We start from the raw sequence: 24,740 nt of genomic DNA on the forward strand, positions 1-24,740 counted from the left end.
CTTTTTTTGCCATTATTGGATAGGACAGCTAAAGAGCAGACAGGAATCAGGGTGAAGAGAGAGGGGATGACACGCAGCAAAGGGCCGCAGGCGGGAGTCGAGCCAGCAGCTGCTGCAGAGGACTAACAGCCTCAGTACATGGGGTGGACACTCTACCAACTGAGCTGTAGGGCCGCCCCATCTACACCATGTTTTTAACCTAAGTCTTCACTGTAGATCCTTAGCTTGGAGCCACGTTCAGGTGACGGTGTGCACGCATAACTGAATGGCATGTCGGGGCTTTAGGAGACTCGGATTATGCCAGATGAGCAGTATAGAGGCATTTCATGCTTTTTGTGTTGAAGATTCTGGAAAAAAAAATAAACCTGACTTTCACTCAGCATGAGGATGAGGAGATAATGACTGAATTTTCATTTTGGATGCACTATCCCTTTAATAAAGTGGTCACAGAATAAGAAGTTATGAATAACTCAATTCTGACAAAAATGTCAGACAGAACCTTATAATTCCAAGGCAACAATATGCAAATCAGTTACAGTTACCACAGCCACCTGAGGAAAGATCTTGCCTCTGAACACAGACAGACAGACAGACAGACAGACAGACAGACAGACCACTTGCCTTCAGGTTCTGCCCATCGAAGGGCAGCGAGCCGCTGACCAATGTGTAGAGGATCACTCCCAGACTCCAGACGTCCACCTCAGGCCCATCGTATTTCTTGCCCTGGAAGAGCTCGGGGGCAGCGTACGGCGGCGAGCCACAGAACGTGTCCAGCTTGTTGCCCAGCGTGAACTCGTTGCTGAAGCCGAAGTCGGCGATCTTGATGTTGGCGTCGGCATCCAGCAGAAGGTTCTCCGCCTGAGTCACGCGAAACGTCGGTGCAGAAGAGGAGGAGGAGGGGGAGGAAGGGAGCAGGAGGGAGGGCAGGAAAAGGATGTACACAAAGGACAACACATTGGGGGAGGGAAGAAGGGGGCAGTGGAGAGAATAGTTGGATGGGGGAGGAAAAAGAGGAATGAGAAAGTGGGAGGACACAAGAATGGAGTTGTGATGAAGAAAAAAAAAGAGAGAGACCGGGTGAGGGACAGATGGGGAGGGGGGTGGTGCTTGCGTGTTGTCCAACAACACAGATACTGGACATGACTCATACTGTATATATGTCACTGCGTGTGTTTAGGAACGTAATAATCTATTAGAACAGGAGCAGGCTCTTCCAGCTTGGTAAAAAATCAGCCTCTCCTCTTCATCATCAGTGCTTCACTGTGCGATTAAGATGTTAAAGGGCCTTTTTCACAGACACAGATTAAGACTAGTCCCAGATTATAACTTTCTGTTCAGTGTAATCTGTCAGTGAAAGAACTGTCCTAGTCTTGGACTAGCCTTAATCCGCCATCTCTGAAAGCAAGCCCAAAACATCTTCGGACCGTTCTCACCTTCAAATCTCTGTGGACGATGTTCTTCGTGTGGCAGTAGTGGACAGCAGACACAATCTGTGGACGCGAGGAGGAGACAGGCAGAGCTCAGGCGCTGACAGTTTAAACGTGAGGATCGGTGCGATGTGGGCATCGAGAGGCGGCGTGTTCTTACCTGTCGAAATTTGGCTCTGGCTTCAACCTCCTTCATTCTCCCATGAGACACGAGGTAGTCAAACACTTCACCTGTGAGCGAGCAGCAGGAACAGATCAGTCCGGTCGGAAAGCCAGAAGCACTCCAGCCTTATTATTATTTGATTATATAGTGCTGATATACACAATCAATTGCAATCACATCAGTTCAGTTATTAATATTTATAAGGATGTCAACTTCAACATTATTTTCCTCATGGGAACCACACAAACATCGAATGCACACAGACTTAAAGAAAGAGTTTGGGGAAATACACTTATTCACTTTCTTGCCCACAGTTAGATGAGAAGATTAGCACTCTCATTCAGTATGAAGCTGCAGCCTGTTAGCTTAGCTTAGCATAGAGCTAATTTAACAGACCATCTTTTTCATGGCTGCCACATCACATTCAAATCATGACTAGGTATGGAAATACATAAAATGGTATTAATTCTAATGCTATTATTGATTTTGCTTCTTCGCTCAATTCTTTATTGATTCTTTTATTGACTGCTGATTAATTTTTTGTGGAAAAAAGTTGACCCACACATGTTTTAGGGTCAATTTAAGGGCACTTTTTTTTTATTTCTTTTTTTTTATTTTGGACCTTAAAATCAGATAATAACACGGACACAGTGGGAGTTAGCCTCAGCAACATGATTCTGAACCATAATGTTAACGTTGTAGGTTAATACACAATTCACAAGTTAACGTTAGCTGACGTGCTAACAAGCTGCAAGGATTTCATATAAACAGGTTCTGAAAGATTTGACAGGTTATGTTAGGACACCCTTCATTCAATATGAAGCTGCAGCCAATTAGCTTAGCTTAGCATAGAGCTAGCCTAGCAGACAGATTCACACCATCTTTTTCATTGTTGCCACATCATTTTTACTCCTGACTATGTGTGGAAATTTTCTTACTGATACCAATGCTAGTACTGATTTTGTCTATTGGTCCGATGCTTTATTGATTCCCTTTTTAATTCCTCATCAGTTTTCTGTGGGGGAAAAGTATGCTCACACAGGTTTTAGTGTCAGTTTCAGTGTATATTCTTTTTCAATTCCATTTTCAAAACAAGTAAGCCCATCTTCAATGTTAAGAAAGCAAGCTTAATCTTGTCTGCTAAGCATATAAATGACATTTAAGCATAAAAGTTCGTACAAAACAAAACCGCCGGGGTTAATATAAATATATAGGGGTTTCCAGTAGACTAAGAGGAGAAGAATGAAATAAAATATAAATCTGGAGTGAGAAAGACATTAAAACCCCATATTTTTCTGCTCGATTTTGTGTTAACTGAGCAAACTGTTGTTGGATATCAAATATGCTGCATATAAATCTGGATAATTAGAGTTAGACTTCATTCAGGCACCACTACAACTCCCTAACACTTCTTTATGGTCTTTTCCCCCAATGTAAAGTAATATGGGGCTGAAAGAAAGCCACATTTAAAACTGTGTCTGTGACATTCTCCAAGGTCACGACAGGCAAATGATATGGTTTGGGCCAAAACACAGAAAAAAAAGGGACTGGTGACAAGAAACAGACACAAATAGAAGCATAAAAGAGACTGATGGATGCAAACAGAAGAAGAGATGCAACGTGCTGGCATCACTCCTGAAACTGTGTTTAAAGTCAGCCACAGAGGCTGCTAGGTTCTTTATGTTGTGGGTCCATACTCTGTTAAATCTGAGTGTAGACGTGTACAGCACCTATTAGGGGAGAGTCCACAGTCATATTAATGTGACTACATGATCCCACTATCTCAGTGGTTAGATGGGTAATACTTTAGTTAGCTTTTTTCTTATAATATGGAAACAACAAAGGAATAAAAAAAAAGAACACAAATACCCAAACCTGTATTAAAACCATGAAAATATTCTGTGTGATTGCACGCAGAGTCAGCTCTGGGGTTAAGCAGAGTGAGATGGTCAACACTGAGCTCCTGTGTGAGTCCTCTGAGTCAAAGGCAGGTTCGCTTGGGTTGGAAATTTTAAGGCGGCAGTTTATATTCCTGACCTCCTCGGCCTTCAGTCCTCCACCTCAAGTCCTGTACTCAGACTCTCCTCTTTACTGACCAAGCTCAAATCCAAGGATGATCCAACATTTTCCAATATTCCCGCAAGCAGTGGAACAGTTTACCTCTCACTGTCAGGTTTTCCCTCTCTGTCAGCATGTTTTAAGAACTATTTCAGTCTACTCAAACATTTTCTGTTTTAAATAAAGTTGCCTTTACTTGATTGGCATCACACTAGAATTACTTACTTTCTTTTCAAGTTGACCAAACTTGAGAGTAAAGTAGCATTAGGTTTTGATTAATTTCCTGTTTGAAAATAGGCTTTTTTTTTTTTTTTTAAAATAAAAGCAGGTTAGTAAGTATCTGGTGAAGGCACGAAGGGATAGAGATCCAAAACATCTGAACAATTAATGGAATTTTATTTTAAACCATACACATTAAGGCAGTTTAAAAAGATAATGTAAAGGATGAAATGATTCTACTACTATTATTTAATTTACAATAATGTAATAATTTCCAGTTCTCCAGAACATTACTGAAACAAATGTGTACACTGTAAAGAAGTGACAGCTGCAGCAGCAGCAGATTAAATTACCTGTTCATTTTGGCTCAAATGTAAAATGCATTTGATTCATATTTTTCACATTATGATGTAAATTGTTTGTTACACCACCAAAACGTGTTATTAACCACCCAGCCAAATTTGAAAGATAAAAAATTGTTAAGTATGTAACATAAGGTGTCAAAATCATGAAAAATAAGTACTTTTACGTTAATACTTTTCTTTTTGTAAATTTCATTGATATACTTCTGTCCTTTATTTAAATAGGATTTTAAATACAGGACTTTTACTTGTACATTGTAATATTGATACTTTTATTTTAGTGAATGAGCTGAGTGAGAAATTATTCCACATTTAACAAGTATAGCAGTGAACCTGTCATTCAAAACTAAGCACAAGGCATTACTAATGATTACAAATATAGGTGAATATGTACAGTGACACAGTTATTTTAATCTTAATTTTAACCTAATTTGTAAAATATTAAGTGTGTTACTCAGTTGGACGATGGATGCTACAATTTCACACTGAAGGTGTCAGCACCGTACAGCAGCGCAGCAGAGTCGCACCACATAGCAGCTGGAGTCAGATTTCACTTATCACGTGACAACACTAGGGACAGTTGACCACAAAGATCATGGCAGAGGATTTGGTATCAAAGCAAAAAGCAGAAGCACATTTTTGGTAATATTTCAGATTTAAATCCACTGCTAACAAGGAAACTGATAGCATTAATGAGTCAATCTGTAAACTTTGTCCAATGAAGATGGTAACATCCAGTGTTGTGCATGATCGCGCTCAAAGAGCGACGTTCACTGACCGTGCTCAGATTTTTGGTGAATGGTGAACTGAACGGATCAGTTTGCAATTCATGAACGTGAGCGTCGTTCACTTCTGTGAGAGATGATGGCGCTCGCATTATCAGCTGATTAAAAAAAGTGTGATCACGGCAGAGAGATAGTGTGTGAATATGGACAGAAGGGTCAACATCATATAAAGCTTTTATTTGATCATGAAGCCTCATGTTTCTCTATAATCCTGTGGTTTATCAGCAAAGTGCATCAACTACACTGGAGTCGGTTAACAATGAGAAACACACAGATAGATCCAGGTTATACACTCATCGTCTACAGAGGCACATTTCTGCCAAAAGATCCTGTAAGTCATTATAATGAGAAACACTTATATCTTGGAATCTCAAAATAATGATTTAGTATTTCAAAATACTGAGTTATCTCAATAATGAGAGACTTTCTCAAACTTGCATACTAAGACATTATTTTAAGATACTAAATCATTATTTTGAGATGCTAACTCAATATTTTAAGATAGACTGGGGTCAATTGTAACTTTTTCTCTTCATAACTCTTTTGATATGTTTTTTATATATATATTTTCACCACAAAGGACGAGAATGAAACATTAAATTTCATGCAAGAAGTTGTTAGGGGCAATTGTTACAGTGGTTGGGGGCACTCTCATCTACACACACCCCTTCAAGCACACCTGAAGATTGAGGCTGCCAAAATGGCCCCCACAGCAAAAGCTCAACCGGCAAGGCAAGAATGTCAAAGATAAAAGTAAGCACTGTATAGAAATTAAGCGTTAAAGATGAATCTCTTTTCTTGTTCTGCATAATCAGTTTCTTGGCAAGAAAGCACATAAGTGTACGTCCCAAAATGTCAAATTATTCCTTTAAACTGTACTTCAGTTTGCAATTTTACACTGGAAATCAATATAGTTCCACCAAATCTGGAACCTTCAACACCATTTGCGCTCATGAGGATTTCCTGGTGGTGACGGCTGCTGGACTCACCTCCACTGGCGTACTCCATGATTAGGTAAAGGGTCTTATCAGTCTCAATCACCTCGAACAGCTGCACTGTAGCCCAAAAGAGAATCAGATTAAAATCAAATACATACACACAAATCCTGCTCACATTAGAAATGATAGCGCGACCGTCTGCCTGTCTGTCTTAATACCAAAGGAACCCGCTGCTAATGCTGTGGGGGGGGGTTTTGATCCATATGGCATTTCAGCTTTAGAAAATCCAACCTCGTGACCTCTATATGAGGCCTGCGACGTCGCTTGCCGCAGTTCGGTCAATGAATGCTCTAAAAGCTTATTCAAAGCATTATACTTCCGTCTGGTCACACACATGGAAGCAAAACACACACGCATGGATGCACATACAGACACACAAACATAAAGCCCATTGAGATGAAAGTATGGATGTGCCTTACCTATGTTAGGGTGATTTAAGCCTTTCATTATTCGTACCTCCCGAAAGAGCTGCGAAGAAGAAAAAGAGTTTTAATGTCTTGATTATATTAGACACAAATAAATCTTTTAACACTGTGCTTTAAAGGGACAGTCAGCGTATTGCCTACAGTAGATGGCAGTCGACATGCCCCCATTTTGAGGAAGCAGTCGGAGTATTGGTGTACGACGCTAAGCAACGTACTGCTGTGAACAGGGTCAGCCTAAATAGTCAATATCAGTTTAAGTGTACACTATATTTAGAATATTGTCACTGCTTTACCCTGCCATCAGATGGCCTTTTCCAACTGGAAACCGATGTTATGTATGACAAATATCGTCTCACTTACTTAACCAGACTCCGTTGACGAAATGGTCATTTTATCCTGCAGAACACAGCAGTTGCTGGTCTACTGCAGCCTCGATGTGTTAGTTTGATGTGTTATTGTGTGACTTCAGTGTAAAAGGTTAAAGTCAAAGTAAAAGGTTTGATTCACTGAAATCACACGATAACACGAACAATACCGCAAACTAACTTAATGATCAAGGCGGCGGTGAACCAGCAGCTCCCACATTTTCTGAGGCAAAATTACTGATTTTTTTCTAATGGAGTGTAGTTGAGCAAGAGAGCGTAACATTTGGCTTATATAATGGTGGTTCCTTGTCAGGAAACGGCTGTCTGACAGTAAGGTAAAGTGGTGAAAATATTCTAATCATAATGTACACTACGAAAGGCTTTCTGGCAGAAAGGCCTGAAGGCTAAATTCTCCAATGTGCATCTGAATCTCTGACTTAGGTGTCTGCCACTGAGTTGCATTTTCAGTAATTTAGGCCTAAGGTTTTAACAAAGAAGAAGGATTCTGACCCTATTTTTAACTGTTCATTGTGAGCCTGACATTATTAAAGGGAATATTCTGCTCTTTTCATGCAGCTGTCCAGTCAGTGGTGCTGGTAAATGTAGTTAAATAAAATAATAAATTCCTCAGTGCTGCTATATTGACTCAGAAAACTGAGTTCTCCCGCTTGCTGAGCCGTGCTGGCAGTGCCTACATGTACCAGAAAGCATTGCACCTGAGCTTCTGATGCCCACCCCCATGTGGCCACGTATCACCACCCTAGCTTATAGCTTTGTTGGTCAAAACATAGCATTAGGTGACAAAAATACTCATCTAGCACAGCCACTGGTTACCCAGAGGACGACTAGAAATCCAAGATGAAACAGCCTATAGTTCTTACATGCAGGAAGAACAACAGATTTTGCAGAAGGACTCACCCTAACCCTATGAGAAAGGTTCCAGAACCTTTCTTGAAGAAAAAGTTTGCCAAGGCTTCTTTGTATAACTAAGGGTTCCATTAAGAACCCTTATCATCCAAAAAACCCTTGTTGGAAGAAGGAGGAACTCTTTCATCAAGAGTTTGTCGAGGGTTCTTTGTACCATCATATAAAAGGGCTCCCTGTTGAACCTGTTCGAGGTGTGTTCTAGATAAAACCCTTGTGATATAAGAGGGTTGTAGAACCCCATGAGTGTGTTCTAGATAAACCCTGGCCATATAAAAAGATCTTGATAGAACTCCCTGAGTGGGCTCTACATAAAACTCTTGGAATCTAAAAAGGTTCTCAATAAGAGAGGTTCTGGGTTAAACCATTACACCATAGAAAGGTTCTCTATAGAACCTTTCACACAAGGATGGTTCTAGGCATAACTCTTTGTGTTGAGAACTAGGCAGACCGTTTCTGGTTCTAGTTAGCACCTTTATTTCTAAGAGTGTTGGAGCACTGACTACATTAACCATTAACGCTGACTGGACAGCCACATAAAAAGTAGTGAATTTTCCCTTTAGTACACTGGAGAGGGAAGTGTAGGAGCTACATTAAATAGCTCGCTGCTTGGCTCTTCATCATTTACTTTACAGCACACTAATGTGCAATAATTTCTGCTGCTGAAGTCACACTGAGAGATCAGGGTTGGTCCAGTACATGCAGACATTTTTATACTTTTTGTCCTAAAAATAACAGTATCACTTGCGCTGTCTGATATTCATCCAAATGAGAATGTGCGAGGGTGACAACGAGCGACAAAACCTCCTCACCATTAAAAACAACAACAACAAATGGCCCACACACAAATGTGATGAATCTGCAGCCAAAAGCAGACCAACTTCTCCCGCGTGTCCGAGCGCTCCTCGCTGCGTGTGATACGTCTACTCTTGGGGATATATTTGTACACTTTGTCAGAGCGGAGCAGGGGATTAAATTGGAGCCAGCTCCCCTGGTTTCATGTATATAACAGAACACTCCCTCGACAAAAGGCCGTCACTGAAAAAACAGTGATTCTCCTCCACATCAACTCCAACTGGGAGGGAGAAAAAAAAAAAAGATGGTGCGATAAGCTTCTCCATCCTCTTTTCTCAATCCTCCCCCTCTCTCCTATTTTCCGACGCGTCTCCCTCCATTCCCTCCTCCTTCATTCAATTCCTCTCGCAGTCTCCTCTCCTCTGGCAGTAGCCCCCCAACGTCACTGTTGCCATAGCGACCCAGGTATTAAGCCCGGGCTCTTTTCCCAGCTTCTCCAGCTGTGCTGGAGGGAATCTTGGGATACGTAGTGCCGAGGCGTCACGTCATCCGGCCGTCCCCCCTGCTCATCACGGCAGGGCTGAGCGGTCAGATCCGTCAAAACAATAAACAGTCTCCCGGCGACATGTTCGACCCCGGTCATTGTTAATGACCGCAGATAAGTAGTAATCCTACGGACGCACGTGCTCTGTGGCTTTAATTACAAATACATATTAAAACACAAGTTTCGCAAAAATATGCTATTAAAAAGTGACTAAATCTAATATTTATCTGACACATATGTGACCTCCTCCTGTAATCTGTCATTTTCTCTGAGAAGAAATCCTCCTGATGATGGAGGATGGAGGAGATGTTGAGGTTTGATTTTCTCATCTGTGATTTCACTTCCCTCTTCCTCCTTCCTCCCCTCCTCCCCCTCTTTTACCCGCCCCTGTACAATACATCTCCCTCCTTCCCTCTCCCCTCTACATACATTACCGTCCAGATTATGCTAATATGGGCTCTTTCATGTCTTCAGTACTAAGGATTTTCTCTAGCCCACGGGTATGTAAAGAAGCCCGCTATCATCACCGGCCAATTGTAGAGCATTCTCTCCAATCAGTGGCCAATCCTTCGCCTCTTTCCTCAATCCTGTCCTAAATGTTGCACCATTGTCTCTCGCCACGGTCCACGAAAAGCACCCAGGCAGGGAAGATGGGATAAAATACAAGTTGGGATTACAGTTCCTGTAAAGCATTTTGTATTCCAGCCAGGTAAGGAAAACAGAAAGCCAGTGATCAAAAGGGCAACGGACGGCTAAGGGAAGAGAAAACAATGAAAACTTGCATTTAAAGCTTTGATAATACTGTCACAACCCAAGGTCACTGCTATTGGTGCGTTGCAAACACACAGATTGAGGAAAAGATTATTTGAAAAAAAAAAGAAAAGAAATATAAACAGAAGGATTATTTTCTTTAATCACTATTTATTCTGGGAAAATCTTCTTGGACCAGTAAAGTGACAGATAACAACAATTCTGAGGGCCAACAACATTTACAGTAGGACGTATGACATAATTATGGAAGCTCACTTCCACCAATGAAATGTCCTGTAAATCATTAAAATGAGAAATTTTCTCAAAATAATAAATTAGTATCTCAAAATAATGAGTTAGCAAAGTTTCTCTTATTTTGAAACACTAAAAAGGTTGGGTAACATTCACATTTGGACTAAAGCAATATTGATACGGTACCCAATGATATTTTTTGGTACATATTCTCGCCAGGGTTACTATAAAAATGTATTTGATACAGTTACTTAAAATGTGGTCAGTAACATAATCCAAGTATCACAATATTAACGTCATATAACATGATTACTTTCCATTACTTCTAGATTACCTCAATATAAAATATGGTGAAATTGTTTAACCTAATATAGTGTTTTTAGGCCTGCAAGTAATGATTGATTAATCATTATCATTATCATCACTGATTAATCCGTTGATTATTATCTCAATTAATTGATTAATTGTTTGGTCCATGAAATGTCCGAAAATGGTAAAAAATGTTGATCAAAGCTCAAGATAACATCCTCAAATGTCTTGTTTTGCCCGCAACTCAAATATTCAATATTAGAATATGATTCAAAACAATTAATCAATTATCACAACAGAAGCAGATCAATTTAAAAGTCTATTAATAATAGATTAATCGTTGCAGCTCTAAGTGTTTTATGTTTGTTGTTAGGTCTATTAGTTTGTCTGGCTGTTCCTTCCTTTGTTATGCAAAACTGACTAATTGGTTGATTGATTGATTTAAAGCCTGATTCTCTCCGCCAAATCCAAAAAGTAATTTAAAATGTAATGCAAATAAATCAAAATTTCAAACATCAACAGTGTTGTTTATTTGGAACATTTTACACACACCATGATATTAAATCCCTCTCTACAACCTCCAGCCTGTCAGTCAGTCACCAGGGATTTTAACAGTATCTTGTGTGTCTTGGAGGAAACACACGTGATTTCCCTCCTTTATAGTATGCAGTTCACAAATACTGGTCTCATGCTAATGTTTCAAACATACTAAATCTCACATACTGTTGTAGCGTACTCGGTAGCATGTTGGTAGGGAATTTTGGATATAGCCAGTGGCTGAGTGTTGGCTAACACTAGTAAAAATGCTAAACCGACGCACCCAATAAAAAAGCCCAGTTATCTCCAACAACAACTCGTCCAACAAGTTTATTAATTACTTGAAGACGTCTGTGAAGTTGTCCGTGCCTCACTTTAAGTTTTGTGTGTGGAGGTTTAAGTTAAAGCTAAACTTCTTCAGCTTTTACATATATTATGTGTTTGATTAGATGTGTTGACCGGGTCAGTTTTTCTCTGTATGTTCTAATTCAGTGTTTCCCAAACTGTTTTTTCTTTATAAATGACAAACCATCACAACCCAATTCACAATTAGCCTTATCAATAAATCTTGGGAGTTAATTTGTGCATAAATGAACCTTCCTGACCATTTTTACTGCTATTTCCACATCACCTTATACTATCTTGACGCATAAATACACACTTTAAATAATTTTTAAATTGGATATAAATGTATGTAGGCTAAATTAACAGGCCATTTCATGGTTTTTACTTCCTCTTATCAAGAAACAAACTGTAAAAAAAAGTTGAGACAACTCAAAATTTCAAGGCAACTTACTGTAATAGATTTTTGAGTTTGAGCCTAACTTTAATTCTTAATAGTTTTGCATAAACTTTAGGACTGAGAGTTGGAGATTCAGAAACTCAAAAACAATGTATTTCAAAAATTGTTCACAGTGAGCTGTGAACCTGATTTGATTTGATTTGATTTCAATATTAAGATGCTTGAAAATAATATAAATATTAAATTTCTAACCATCAACTTTCACTTTTTTGGCATTTCTAAAACTCATTCTCAAGATTCCAGTCTGAGTTTGAGTTGGGCTCCAAACTCGAAAATTTATCGAAGTAAGTTTTCTTGAAATTTGAAGAACCCAAAACATTAATTTTATCCAAACTTTTTTGTATAAGACTTTTTTATATGATACAAATGAGACAAAATAAGTGCAGTTAGGAGGAATAAGCAGGCTCTTGTTTTTTTCTTCTATGGTCTTACTGGCGGCCCAAATAAAATCTACTGTCAGAACCCAGTGATGAGGGAATGATCGTTCTTATTACTTTGCCATCCAGATGTGCTCCCAGGTACTGTAATTTGACACTAATTGATTAAATGTGAATTGGTACTTGGTAGTACCAACACAATCTGGTTGATACCCTTACAGTGCAGAGTTCAGTACCCAAACCTAGATAAGTCTTAGATAAATCAGTATTTCAAGAAAGGTTCTTATTATAATGACTTAGTGAATCGTTTTTCATCACACTGGCAGAAATGAGCTTCGGGGTCCCGCTATTCCAGCAATATTCTTTCAGGGGACCCAGAATATCCAGCTACACTCCTGTTAGTTTAATTCTACACTTCATGAGAAGAAACACTGGTCTTTTTAATGTACAGTAAGCAGCAGGGCATACAGACATCTTCCAGTCAAATTAAATCGCACACACACACACACACCACACACATATAAAGAACAATTATTTCATCCCTGATTTGATCCTTCTGCTCTGCTCACTTCTTGCCCACAGGCAGACGAGCTCATGCAGGCCGAGGGAGGTATAAAGAGATAAGAGAGAGCGAGGGAGGGGCAGGCTAAATGAGGGAGACACTTTGGCCTATATGTGCATATAAGCAGCATTCTGGGCGAGTATGTGTTTGAATGGCCGTCGACATCTTTTACGTCTCTGTGCTGTTATTCACAAGTGTTCCTCCTTTACCTGCCTGTGTAAGATATATACATACATATACATACATATATACACGACAGGCCAGAACGGCTCTTGATTGGCGTGGTTGGGAGATAAGATGGAGATATCAGTGCATGTGATCAACACATGATCAAACGGCCTTCATGTCAGCCATGTTGCTTTTGGATATCCACCAGTCCGGGTCTCCAGCTCTTGAATCAGAGTCAAGTGTGTGTCTGCTCCACGCTGAGGTTGCCCTCGATGGCTGGCGAAAGCGTCCACTGCTCCGCCTCCGACCTCCATGCACAACGATCCTCGACCATTCAGGCTCAGTGCTCAACGTGCTGACCAGCAGGAAAAAAGAAGCCGCTCCATCAAAAACCCTCCATGTTTCGTAAATCTGAGCTTTTCTAAAGACGCTTCTAACAGCAACATGGCCACCAAACCCAACATCATCCACCAGCTGCACTCTGACAAATAAGGGTTCCAAAAGGGCTCTTCCTGAAGGGCTGAGTTCTACCCAGAACCACTGAAGAACCTTTTTTTTTTTGAAGAATGGGTTTGTAAAGAGTTTTTTGTAAGACAAAGAATTCTATTAAGTATCTTTTCTGGAAGAAAGAGTTCTTCAAGGATTACTGAAATCCTTGATCTCTTTTGTCAAGGGTTATTATAAAGGACTCTCTGTAGAACCCCGTTGGTGGGTTCTAGATAAAACCTTTCAAATATTAAAAACAACTCCACTGTAGAACCGCCTGAGTGTGTTTTAGATAAAACTCTTGGAATCAAAAAGGTCCTTGGTAGAACCCCCTGGGTGAGTTCTAGATAAAACCTTTGGAATATAAAAAGGTTTTCTGTAGAACCCCTTGGGTGAGTTCTAAGTAAAACCCTTGGAATATATCAGGGTTTCCAGTAGAACCCCCTGTGTGGGTTCCAGATAAAACCCTTGGAAAATAAAAGGCTGTGTTCTATATAGAACAAAGAGGGTTCTGGATGAAACCATTACACTATAGAAGGGTTCTTTGTAGAACCTTTCATAAGAGGATGGTTCTAGGCATAACCCTTGGGTTGGGTTGGGTACCAGGTAGAACTCTCTGATAGGGTTCTAAGTGGAAGAACCCCCTGGGTGTGTCCTTGTTCATACCCTTAAAAGATGGAAAGGTTCTGGAGAAAACCCCAAGAGAGGGTTCTGGTTGGGACAGTAACACTATAGAAGGGTTCTTTCTTGAACCTCTGATATGGGATCTAGGTAAAACCTCTCACAAATGGTTCTAGGATTAACCCCCTAGGTTGGTTTCTAGGTAGAACACTTCGTAAGGGATCCAAGTGGAACCTTTATAAGAGGTTCAACCAGGAACTAAAAAGGCTTCTGCCATGGAGACAAGCTGAAGAACCCTTTATGGTTCCAGTTAGCATCTTAATTTCTAGGAGCGTACAGAAGCATGGCGCAGCAGCGTGCGTTCTTCTGGGAGACAAATTAAGAACACAAACAGAAAACGAGGCTGGGCTGGGTGACCGCGGTTCCCGGGATGAGTCACCCCCTCTCAGGGCAGTGATTAGCCCAGAGAGAGACGAGAGATGATCTCTGGAGCAGAGGTCTCCTCTCGCTCCCATCCAGTCCCTAGCACCTGCCAAACAGCATCACATCCCACGCGCCCTCTCTCTATCAGCTGCTCTCTCAGTCCTGCCCCCTCTGAGGAGCAAACAGCTGAGGATAAACCTGAACCTCTCCAAGTCCCCGACGGCACATCGGTATTTTGTTGAATTACATCAATGTGACCAACTCGTCCACATTTCCGATGGCTGGCTGCTGCTTATGTAGGCAGATACTGTAGTGTTGGACAGTGGAGCATGTGTCTCATTTTTGGACCTGAGGACATGATGCACAGACAGCACTGCTCAATAAACATCCCATCAGTGTAAAGAGAGTAAACTCACCTTTTGTAGGCTGGTTGGGTTCAACTGAGTTTTGTCAATGATTTTTATTGCAACCTGAAAGAGACATCAAGGATGAAAAAACATCATCATTCGATCTTTGATTATAAGTCTTTCTTGCTCATGTCAGTAAGAAGGAATGTAACTAACAATTACTTTCATTATTGATAAATCATTTTCTCAATTGATCAATTAGTTATTTGGTCAAAAATATGTCCTCAAATGTCTTCTTTTGTTCACAACCCCAATAAAATCAGTTTACTGTCATAAAGGAGTAAAAAAAACAAAACAGAAAATATTCACATTTGAGAAGCCGAAATTAGATGTTATTCTTTAAAAAATTACTCCAAACGATTAATCGTAAATGCAACACACTTTTGTTTTTGTTCCCATTTTTTGTGACATGAAGTAAAATATCTCAGACTTCCTCTGTGCAGAAAACAGGTTCATTTCTCTCAATTTTTTGTTCTCAAATTTGGTAAAATTCGTGTCAGCCAGCACTTCTGCTTTGCCAAGATAATCCATCCACCTGACCGGTGTGACATAAAGAGATGCGGTTCAAAGGGATAGTTCACCCAAAAGTGAACTGGTGCCTTGGCCTGGTTGCAATAAAAGCACACTCTAAAATGTGCAGTTTGAGCTTGAGAAAAGACATTTAGTAAGCCCTGAAATATGGCTTTTTCACATCGGATACAGATACCAAGGAGGGCAAAGTCATGACCCGCCATTCTCTGCCTCTGATTATCTTACATTGATATTCTTACCACTCCTCATGCTTAAACCTAACCAACCCAACCAACGAAGGCAACAAAAACTAGCTAATCAGAGGCAGAGTAGGTCAGGTCATGACTTTGCCCTCCTGGGAATTATTATTATTATTATGACAGAGAATAAACCTTTTGTGTGCATAGAAGAAGTCTTAGATGATTTTACTTTAATTAATCAAAAATGGGAGCAAAAATATACTAAAGCTTCACAGGTCAGTCATAAGCCATTTATTATAACACATTAGAAAATATTTCTTTTCCTGGTGTTCATCCTTTGTCTTTGGTAATAATGCAGTTGTAAATTTTGGTGTTCCATTAAGAAGAAGGTAAGTGGTCACATGGTCCAATCAGTCATCCCAAAAGTTGCTCTTAATGGTTTCAAACTGATCTATAAAGCTTTATTAAAAGGCTTATTAAACATTTAAAAAGCAATTAGTTACAACATATAAAGCTTTTATAAAGTGCACCCTATCATAAAGTGGTGCCCATTTATGTCATCATTTAGCATTCAGTGTTTAAATCTTGTCATTCTCGTAGTACCTCAACGATGGTTTGAAATCCTTTCTCTTAAAATTACAGTTCTCCTGGTTCCTTAAATATGTCATGATGTCTTTCAAGGTTATAATCTACTGGCATGATGTTGTTTGACTCATAAAAACTGGACAGTAAGGTTTACTTCTTTAAAAGTACGTTGAAAAATATGATACTGCAGATGCAATACTGGTTCAAATCTTAAGGATACCAGCAACATCAGTTGACCCTGTAAACATCAGTTTTTCTTCATCATCAACGTCCCTCTTCCCTCCTCCCACCCTGACCCTCCGCTGCCCCCCGTCTCACCTCCCTGCCCGTCAGGATGTGGCGGGCCAGCTTGACCTTGGCAAAGTTTCCCTTGCCGATGGTCTTGAGCAGACGGTAGTTGCCGATGTGCGGCTGCTCGTCGGAGCAGGAGGCGATGGAGTTCCTGCACCGGGCGCCCAGCGAGCGGCTGGACTGGCTGGTGGCCTTGTCTGAGCGGCTGGTCCCCAGCGACACATGCTGGAAGAAAAGAAGAAGAGCGGGGGGTGGGGGGGGTTACTCACTGTGCCAACTCCAGTATCACATAGAGCAGCAGCAGCAGGCTGGCAAGGGACCTCCAGGAGAACTGATGGTCTCCAGAAACAAAATGATCTGGGTTTGTCTCTCCTGTCCCTGCAAGCTCTCAACTCGCAAAAGAATATGGAGACAATACAATGTTTTTAGGCAGCGACTTAACTGTTTTAAAGTCCACCTCCAGTCATGATTTAAACAATATAAAATGCTGTGCAATAAGTGATAAATCGTGTCTGATGTGGGTTTTTTGCAAAAGAAGTGCAAATCTCTTGTTAAAATGGCTTACATATAACTCTACACCTCGCCTTCTTTTAGTATTCCAGGCTCATGAATATGCAAATAGTCCCCGCCCACTTTGTTCAGATCACAGGCAAATTAGATTTGTTTCTCAAATCAGATTTTTAATACAGACCGTCCACTCTGTTCTTTGAAAGTGATCAGATTGGATTCCTGCATCCAGACATCATCATCAACCTGTCTGCACGGGTTGCTGTGGTACGCAGACGTCCGCAACTATGCATACGCTAGAAACACACAAAAAGGAGAGACCCTGTTCTCCAACCAAAGAGCAAGCGGGCAATTTATTTCAGCAACTGCTGTCACCTGTGTTGTCCTCCATGGCACACTTGCCAACTTTAAGACCTAAAAAAGAGCTTTTCGATACCAAAAATCTGAGTTTTAGATCTTTGTTACCTACATTCTGGTGACTTTTAAAGTTTTTCATGTTGAATACTTTTTATTTTACTTTTAATTCTCAGGACAAAATGCAGAATAATTTCTCCATCTAGTGTGAACTTGTGTAAATCCCTGGCATTAACTAATTATCTTTTTTTTTCACTTATTTTTGCCCTTGTCTCTAAAAGTAAATTGACCCAGCAGATTTTACAAAATACATGTCCCTTTCTTTTAAAACTTTGCTAAAGAAACAGGAATTTTTCTAAGCATGTCTGGTTTGGTGTAGCTGTATTGTTGTCCGGGTGGAAACAATAGATTTTTAGAGTCATGTATGGCTCATACATGCTGCACAACGTCAGGAACGTGTTTTGATAATGAAATGACAAAAAGGGGAAAAGGGGAGGAAATCTGTCTGAAATCAGAAGGAATAGGGAGAATTGTGATCCCGGGAGGAGATAGCAACAAAAAGCGGGAGTCTCCAGGGAAAACTGGGAGGGTTGGCAAGCATGCTTGTTGGCGCTCTGCTCATAACAGCATGGATTCTGTTCAGCCGTCACTCTGGATGATGTCATCATTGTGCATTGCCTTCTGAGTGACATAAAGACACTTTGAAATCAGATTTGAGCAGGGACAGCATCCAGTTGGAATCACATTTAGAACTTAGCTTCTCCTTGCTAATTAATTACATATATCTAGATATGGATTCATCAAAACATGGCTACATATAGCTTTATTTTAACATGAATTCTTCCAACTATAAAAGCAATTTATTAGCAACATGATATATCTATAAATCATCTCCGTTCAGCCAAATGATGTGCTGATATCAGCAGCCACAAATCATCGGGTCCTTTAGCAAGAATCTATGGATTAAGGATACTTATTTCCTACAAATTCATTCATCTATGGGCCATAAGTATTTAAACCCAAAAAGAAGGCTACTGGACTGGTTGCACAGCAGACATTTTGACTTGTCACAGCATGAAACACACAGGTGGACTTAATAACAGCAATGATGGCCCGGTTCCAGTTCTAAGTGTCCCAGTAACAGTGACAGTGAACCAGCATGCACAACAATGGGACCTCCCCAAAGTAGAATGCAGCAATCATTAATACACTTGTGAGTTCCCTGCTATGACATATAAAATGTCTGCTGTGCCACTAGTGCATTGCATATTAAATACCAAACACTCTAAGCTAGACAATGTTTTAGGCTTTAATAATTTGTTTTTTCACATAAATACCGTCATATACTGTATACTATGGTGAAATGAGGAAGGTATGAAAAAATAGGCCTAACCCTAATGCCCAAGACTGCATATTATGTGCTGACCAGACTTTCTAAAATCAATCTGCATTTGCCAAAAAAAAAAAAGAGCTGGCAGTCTTAACAAGTCCAAAATGTGATTCCAATCAGATTTCTACAGCTGTGTCTCAGTCTGGACGCTCTGGATGCTCAAATCAGATTTCTAAGTGTCTTTTGTGTCAGTTGCAACAATGCACAACAAGTGACACAAGCGCATCAGAGCAGCTGAGAGGAATCCATGCTGCCACTAGCTGAGCGACACAGAGAACAACAGTCTGTGGACGGATGCTGAAATAAATTGTCTGTGCAATTGTTTGGAGGGTGAGCTGACAGATCGCCACTGTTCCGAATTTTAATCTTCATCAACACTGTCTGGTTACCATGCTTTGAAAAACTCACAGTAAATACTGCACAGCATTAACTTAAGTTTTTGCATCACTGAAAACACTGACATCACAAAGGACATGATGCCATTTCAAGTCATTGAGAGGTTTTCAGTGAGAGTATCAGTGCTTTTTTTTTTTTTAACATTTTCAGCACATTAAAACAACGTGCTGATAAAACTGGTAAGTGATAATTTGTTCTATGAAAGGTGGAAAACTGAAACAATGTATCATCCTCGTATTGCACTCTTAGAAATAAAGGTTCTAAAAGGGTACCTCCTGAAGAATTGTGGTTCTCCCCAGAAACACTGGCTTCTGATCCTTTTTTTGAAGAAGGGGTTCTTCAAGGGTACTTTGTAAGTCGAAGGGTTCCATTAAGAACCCTCTTTGGAAGAAAGACTCTTCAAGGATTGTTGAAATCCCTGAAGAGCTCTTTCGTCAAGGGTTTGTCAGGGTTTTCTTCATATGATAATTTAAAAAGGTTTTCGGTAGAACCCCTGGGTGGGTTCTTGTTAGCACCTTTACAAGGTGTAAAAGTTCTGGATAGAGTAACCTGGCATGCCTGATGGTTTGTAACCACCTTAGAAGTCATGCATAAACACTGTTTGGTAAAGGGCAGACATTTTCAAAGATCACTTGGCAGGTGATTGGATGAACCATCTATCTATCACATCTATCACAGGCTATCTTCAGCTAATCAGATAAAACTCTTTCCAAATGAAAACATCTTTTCCATCAGTGTTGTTCTTTGTTCTTCTTTCAATAAAGAAATATTCTCCAGTTCTGATATCACTGATGCTCACAGTATCTATGCTAACCTCTTCAGGAGCCGCCATTGTTTGTTCAAGACGAGTCGCTTCCATGGACGTTTCTCGCTGTCGTCACACCTAAAACCACGCCTGTAGCTGTCAGTAGTCCTTCCTAGAATGCTGATTGGCTGCACAACTTTTGGCGCGGACACAAATGGATAACTTGAAGCCCGACAAGATGGATTCTCAGGTGATTGCACAAACCCAGCTGCCTTGCAAGATAACCAAGAAACCATAACACCATAGAAACTTTCATAGGGGGTTAAAATCTTTCACAAATGGCTCAGGGTATAACTCTTTGTGTTGAGTTCTAGGTGAAACTCTCTGAAAAGTGGAACCTTTATAAAAGGTTCAACCAAAAAGAGTTCTCCTATGAGGACAAGCCAAAGAACCATTTATGGTTCTAGTTTGCGCCTTTATTTCTAAGACTGTGGTTTGATTCAGAGACCAGAGCTTTACACGTGAATGATTTGAGTAACAAATCTGACTTGTCTGCAGTCTGAACAAAGCCAAGGTGACAAGACTGTGCCACATCAGCAGGCTCATGATCCCACCAGATGTTTGTTTCATAAACACAAAAAGGAGCGATGATGCTGAGCTGAGCTACATGTGAATACATGCCCCTCATTTCTGGGTTAACAGCTGTTGTCCAGCACATGAACACGTGAACATACTGTTTCCATTTTGAGCTCTTCTTTAGAGGTCTACCTCTTGACTGCTGGAAGATGTCTTCACGGAACATGACAGAGTATAAAGCTAATACTCTGACTGCAGTCGGAGGTAGCCCTGAAGCTTTCACAGTCCTGTTAACTATTAGCCGTGCTGCTGCTGCTGCATGCTACCACCTTGATTCCGGACCCCGACGCTCCAGAGCATTGTTGTGCAGCGACGATAGAGTCCAACGCTTGAGTCACAGATAATTTTCAGCCGGGAAGCAGAGCAGAAGAGAAAGGGAGGACACAACAATGTGCATTTACACAAACAAAAGCCGGATGTATTACAGAATGAAGCAGCGTCATGTCATGTGACAAACCCAGCAGAGATACAGAGGAGGAGAGACGGAGAATAGACAGCGCGGGGAAGAGGACAAAAGGAGACGGAGAAACCAGGATATGTGATAGAAAAAGGGGCACTAGTGGAGGGAGGAATAAAGAAGGAAAGAGTAAAAAAAAGGGAGCAGATGCCGGCACAGTGGTCCCTGGCCAGTCCCAGGCCCTGAGGCATCACACTTCCATCCCCCCAGCATGTCATCTTGCTCTCGGCTTCACACACACACACACATACACACACACACACACACACACACACAAACACAACCATGCAGTCTTAAGCCCCGCCTTCAGACACTCCCTCCTTCCCAGGCTTCCATTCCTGTTCTCACGCCCCACCTAGAGACAATTTGAACCCCCCCTCACCTCTTTGCAATTTAGACATTGATGACGAAATGAGTCCCAACCAACAAACAGCACCGGATGCTAGAGCTGGCCAATATGTCAATATGTCAATATATATATTGATACCGTGATATGAGAGTACATATTGTCGTTAGGGCCAGACAGATATTGGATTTTTTAGGTTGATACTCATACTAGGGAGTATCGGTATATTCTCTTTTACAGACTCTTTTTTTCACTATTAAGGAGTAATAAAATTCAGATATTGATATATCAGCCAATGTTCTTGACCCAGTAAACACCATACAGAAGCTAGAAAAAATATATAAAGACAGAATGAATGCAATGATCTCTCAAAAAGTGGTTAAGCAGGATATTTTTCAGTTTAACAATAATCAGTTAAAAGTTTTCAGCATATGCCAATACCGATACATAGATCAATATAGCAGTGACAGGCCAATCCTGGGCTGTTAAGATTGGTTGACCGATATTTCAGTCTGACTCTAATCATCTTAGATTTTGGATATCATTGTATTATGATGCAGCATAAATGTTGTCTTTTCATGGTTTTAAAGGCTGCATTACAGCAAAGTGATGCCATTGACTGTTCTAGCTGTGCTATTGTTTAGTCTTCATATCTGCCTTACTGATCATAACTAATTATAAATCTCAATTTGTTAATATTTTGTGAAAGCACCTACAATACTCTCCCATTATCTATATCGAGGTAATTGGTCAAAAATGTTGTGATTAGAGCCCGACTGATATAATCAGTGAACCAATATTATCGGTCTACCACACCTATATCGGTCTATATCGTTACTGGCAAATATATTATCTGATATGTACCAATATGAAACTTTATTTTTTTAACATAACACAATGTAGATTAGCTTGACAGGCTGCATTTATGTATATTTGATCCTTCTTCATTAAGGTTTAATATATACATATATTCTGCTCCATTTGTGGGTTTTTTTAATAATTATTTGTAATTATTAGAAATAGTGAAAGTTTACTGTTTTCGTGCAATGATTTAATTTTGGATAATAAAGTTTATTGTTAAACTGTAAACTATCCTGCATCCATTACAAATCTTTGTCACAAGTGTTTGATAACCACTTTTGATTGATCACTGCAAAAAATGTGTGTTCAAGTATATATTCTATATACTGTATATTATATTCTCTATAAAGAATATCAGCCGTTATATCAATATCAGAATTTTTTTCTTATATTGGTATTGGCATCAGCCCCACAAATCCAGTATTGTTTGGGCCCCAATTGTCCATCTTGCCCAGCCCTAATAGTAGGTTATGTTATTTTAGAGATGTCTATCATAAATCACAGAATGCACAGAAAATATTGAGATATTATTTATAATCCATATTGAACTGCTCTAACTGAAGGCATACACAGCGAGTAGCAGGGTACATCAAACCCAGCCTCACCTGTCCTGTGCCAACATGGCAGCACACACATCTCACCCCGGTCAATCCACTCATCTGTCATCATCGTTTAATTGTGGGGTGATGACAGCAGATCCTGATCCATTGGAATGGAAGGAAGGGATCTGCATTCATAATCAATCATGCACCTTGTAAACTCACACAGTCACATGCACACACACACACACACACACACACACACACACACACACACACACACACACACACACACACACACACATCTACTGGCTTAACCATCCCTCTGTGCTCAAAGCTCTGCTAACAAACAGATGGGGGTGGGAGGGTGTGGGGGGGCACAGAAGTGTTTGCTTAGGGCAGAGAGATGAGATGACATCATGCAATGTCAATCAGTCATTATAGATATATAGATAGATAAATTAAATACCTGGCAACACATATGCTGCTATGATATTGATCGATATCACTGTACTAGGCCAATATCTGCAGCCATCAAAATGATCTGTATCTGTATTTGGATAAAAGATCAGAAGTGGGCGTGGTTTATACAGGAAGTCATGTTAAATCACAAATGTGGTATTTTCTAACCTAATATTCATTGGCAATGCAAACTGTTGTGCCTTTTAAGTATCACGTTGATTTTATATTGGCGTATAATTAATTATGAAGTATATTCCCATATTTACATACTGTACTTTTCAACCGTCTATCTCTTTATTTTTAATTTTCGTTTTAACCAGAATAAGTTCAATGAAATGAATCCCACCACTCCCACTTTAACTGGAGGGCATTTACAATCAGAATCTGAAATAAGTGCTTAAAGATTCTGTTTTGCATCAAAAACAGAAAGTTTTAACAGTAAAGATAAAGAAAATACTCTTTAATTGAAGGGAAATTTAGAAATTACAATGATGCTGCATTCATGTTTCGTTCTGTGTGCTAATCTTACTACAGCTCAGAGTATTAGAATATTATACATACATTAACATAATGAATTCAATAATATTCTAATTAAAAATTAAGTACGTCTGTGAAAACACTCAGGTAAAAATAAAAAGTAGTCATCTTACTGTGCTACATTTTGGAAATCATTTTTCTTGCATTCAGAGTTGGGTGCAGATAGACTGGATGTGGGTGTAGTTTATACCAGAAGCCATGTTAAATCGTAGATATATAATATTAAAATATATTCCATAATATTACAATATTAAAATGATGTACTTGTGTAAAAATGTATTAAGATAAAAGTTAAAAGTAGTGTGCTGTACTGATACTTGATTTTTGAGGGCCGAAGCTAAAAAAAAAAAAAAATTAAGATATCAATATAACCTATTATAATCTTATTATTTATACATATATATATTCCAAAATGACATCATGGCACTAAAACAGTAATCTTTCACTGGTGTTTTTACTAGTTATGAATAAATATAAGTAATAAATACACAAATAGAATGACTTATGATAAAATAAAAAATATACATAAAATTCTGCTTATAAAATTAAAAGAATAAAAGAAAGGTAAAAAATTATGTTCTGTAAAGAAAATATTGGGCAACATATTCACCAATACTGATATCGGCTGATATAGCTGTGCTTGGCAAATATCGGGCAGATGATATCGGTCTGGCTCTACTCAGAACATTACATTTTGGAAATAATTTGCACCATAGAATAACAAGCATATTAAGGTGGAAGAAATATCTGTTCCCATCACATTATCTGTATTCCCCCGAATAACATATTCAGATGCATCCCGAATAGATAGATAGGTATTTAGATATTTAGATATTTAGATATTTAGATAGATAGATAGATAGATAGATAGATAGATGGATAGATAGATGTTATGTTCTGTGTGTCTCACATGAATAAACCCCCTTGCTTGTGTCTGTACAGCAGCAGCAGGCCTCTCCTGTGTTCCACTGTACTGGATGTATGGCGCTGCTGTCTGACACCCACTGGCTCTGGGGTTGGGCGCTTTGTAGGCTGCGCAGCAACGGACTGCACATCATTTTACGCAGTAATCCCCTCGCTTCATACCAACAACCCAGATATTCTCTATACATTTATTTTGGCCTTCTTGTGCTCTCGTCCCACCCATCCAATTTCTGGGGAATAC

At 39.7% G+C, this 24,740-nt stretch overlaps 1 protein-coding gene across 2 annotated transcripts in view; it reads right to left on the reverse strand.

Moving 5' to 3' along the window:
- mark4a (MAP/microtubule affinity-regulating kinase 4a) overlaps nt 1-24,740 on the reverse strand; it is a 44,571-nt gene that overhangs the window by 18,761 nt on the left and 1,070 nt on the right. For both annotated transcript variants that reach the window (XM_084730600.1, XM_084730601.1), the window contains exons 2-8: nt 16,373-16,570; nt 14,769-14,822; nt 6,432-6,480; nt 6,004-6,069; nt 1,588-1,658; nt 1,434-1,490; nt 622-858 (exon numbers count right to left, since the gene is read on the reverse strand). In XM_084730600.1, the coding sequence (XP_084586726.1) occupies nt 622-858; nt 1,434-1,490; nt 1,588-1,658; nt 6,004-6,069; nt 6,432-6,480; nt 14,769-14,822; nt 16,373-16,570 (732 nt within the window). The remainder of the gene's footprint in view (nt 1-621; nt 859-1,433; nt 1,491-1,587; nt 1,659-6,003; nt 6,070-6,431; nt 6,481-14,768; nt 14,823-16,372; nt 16,571-24,740) is intronic.

Source organism: Lutjanus erythropterus, chromosome 11 (genome assembly GCF_056507025.1).
Source record: "Lutjanus erythropterus isolate fLutEry1 chromosome 11, fLutEry1.hap2, whole genome shotgun sequence".
In the NCBI taxonomy this organism is placed as follows: Eukaryota; Metazoa; Chordata; class Actinopteri; order Lutjaniformes; family Lutjanidae; genus Lutjanus; species Lutjanus erythropterus.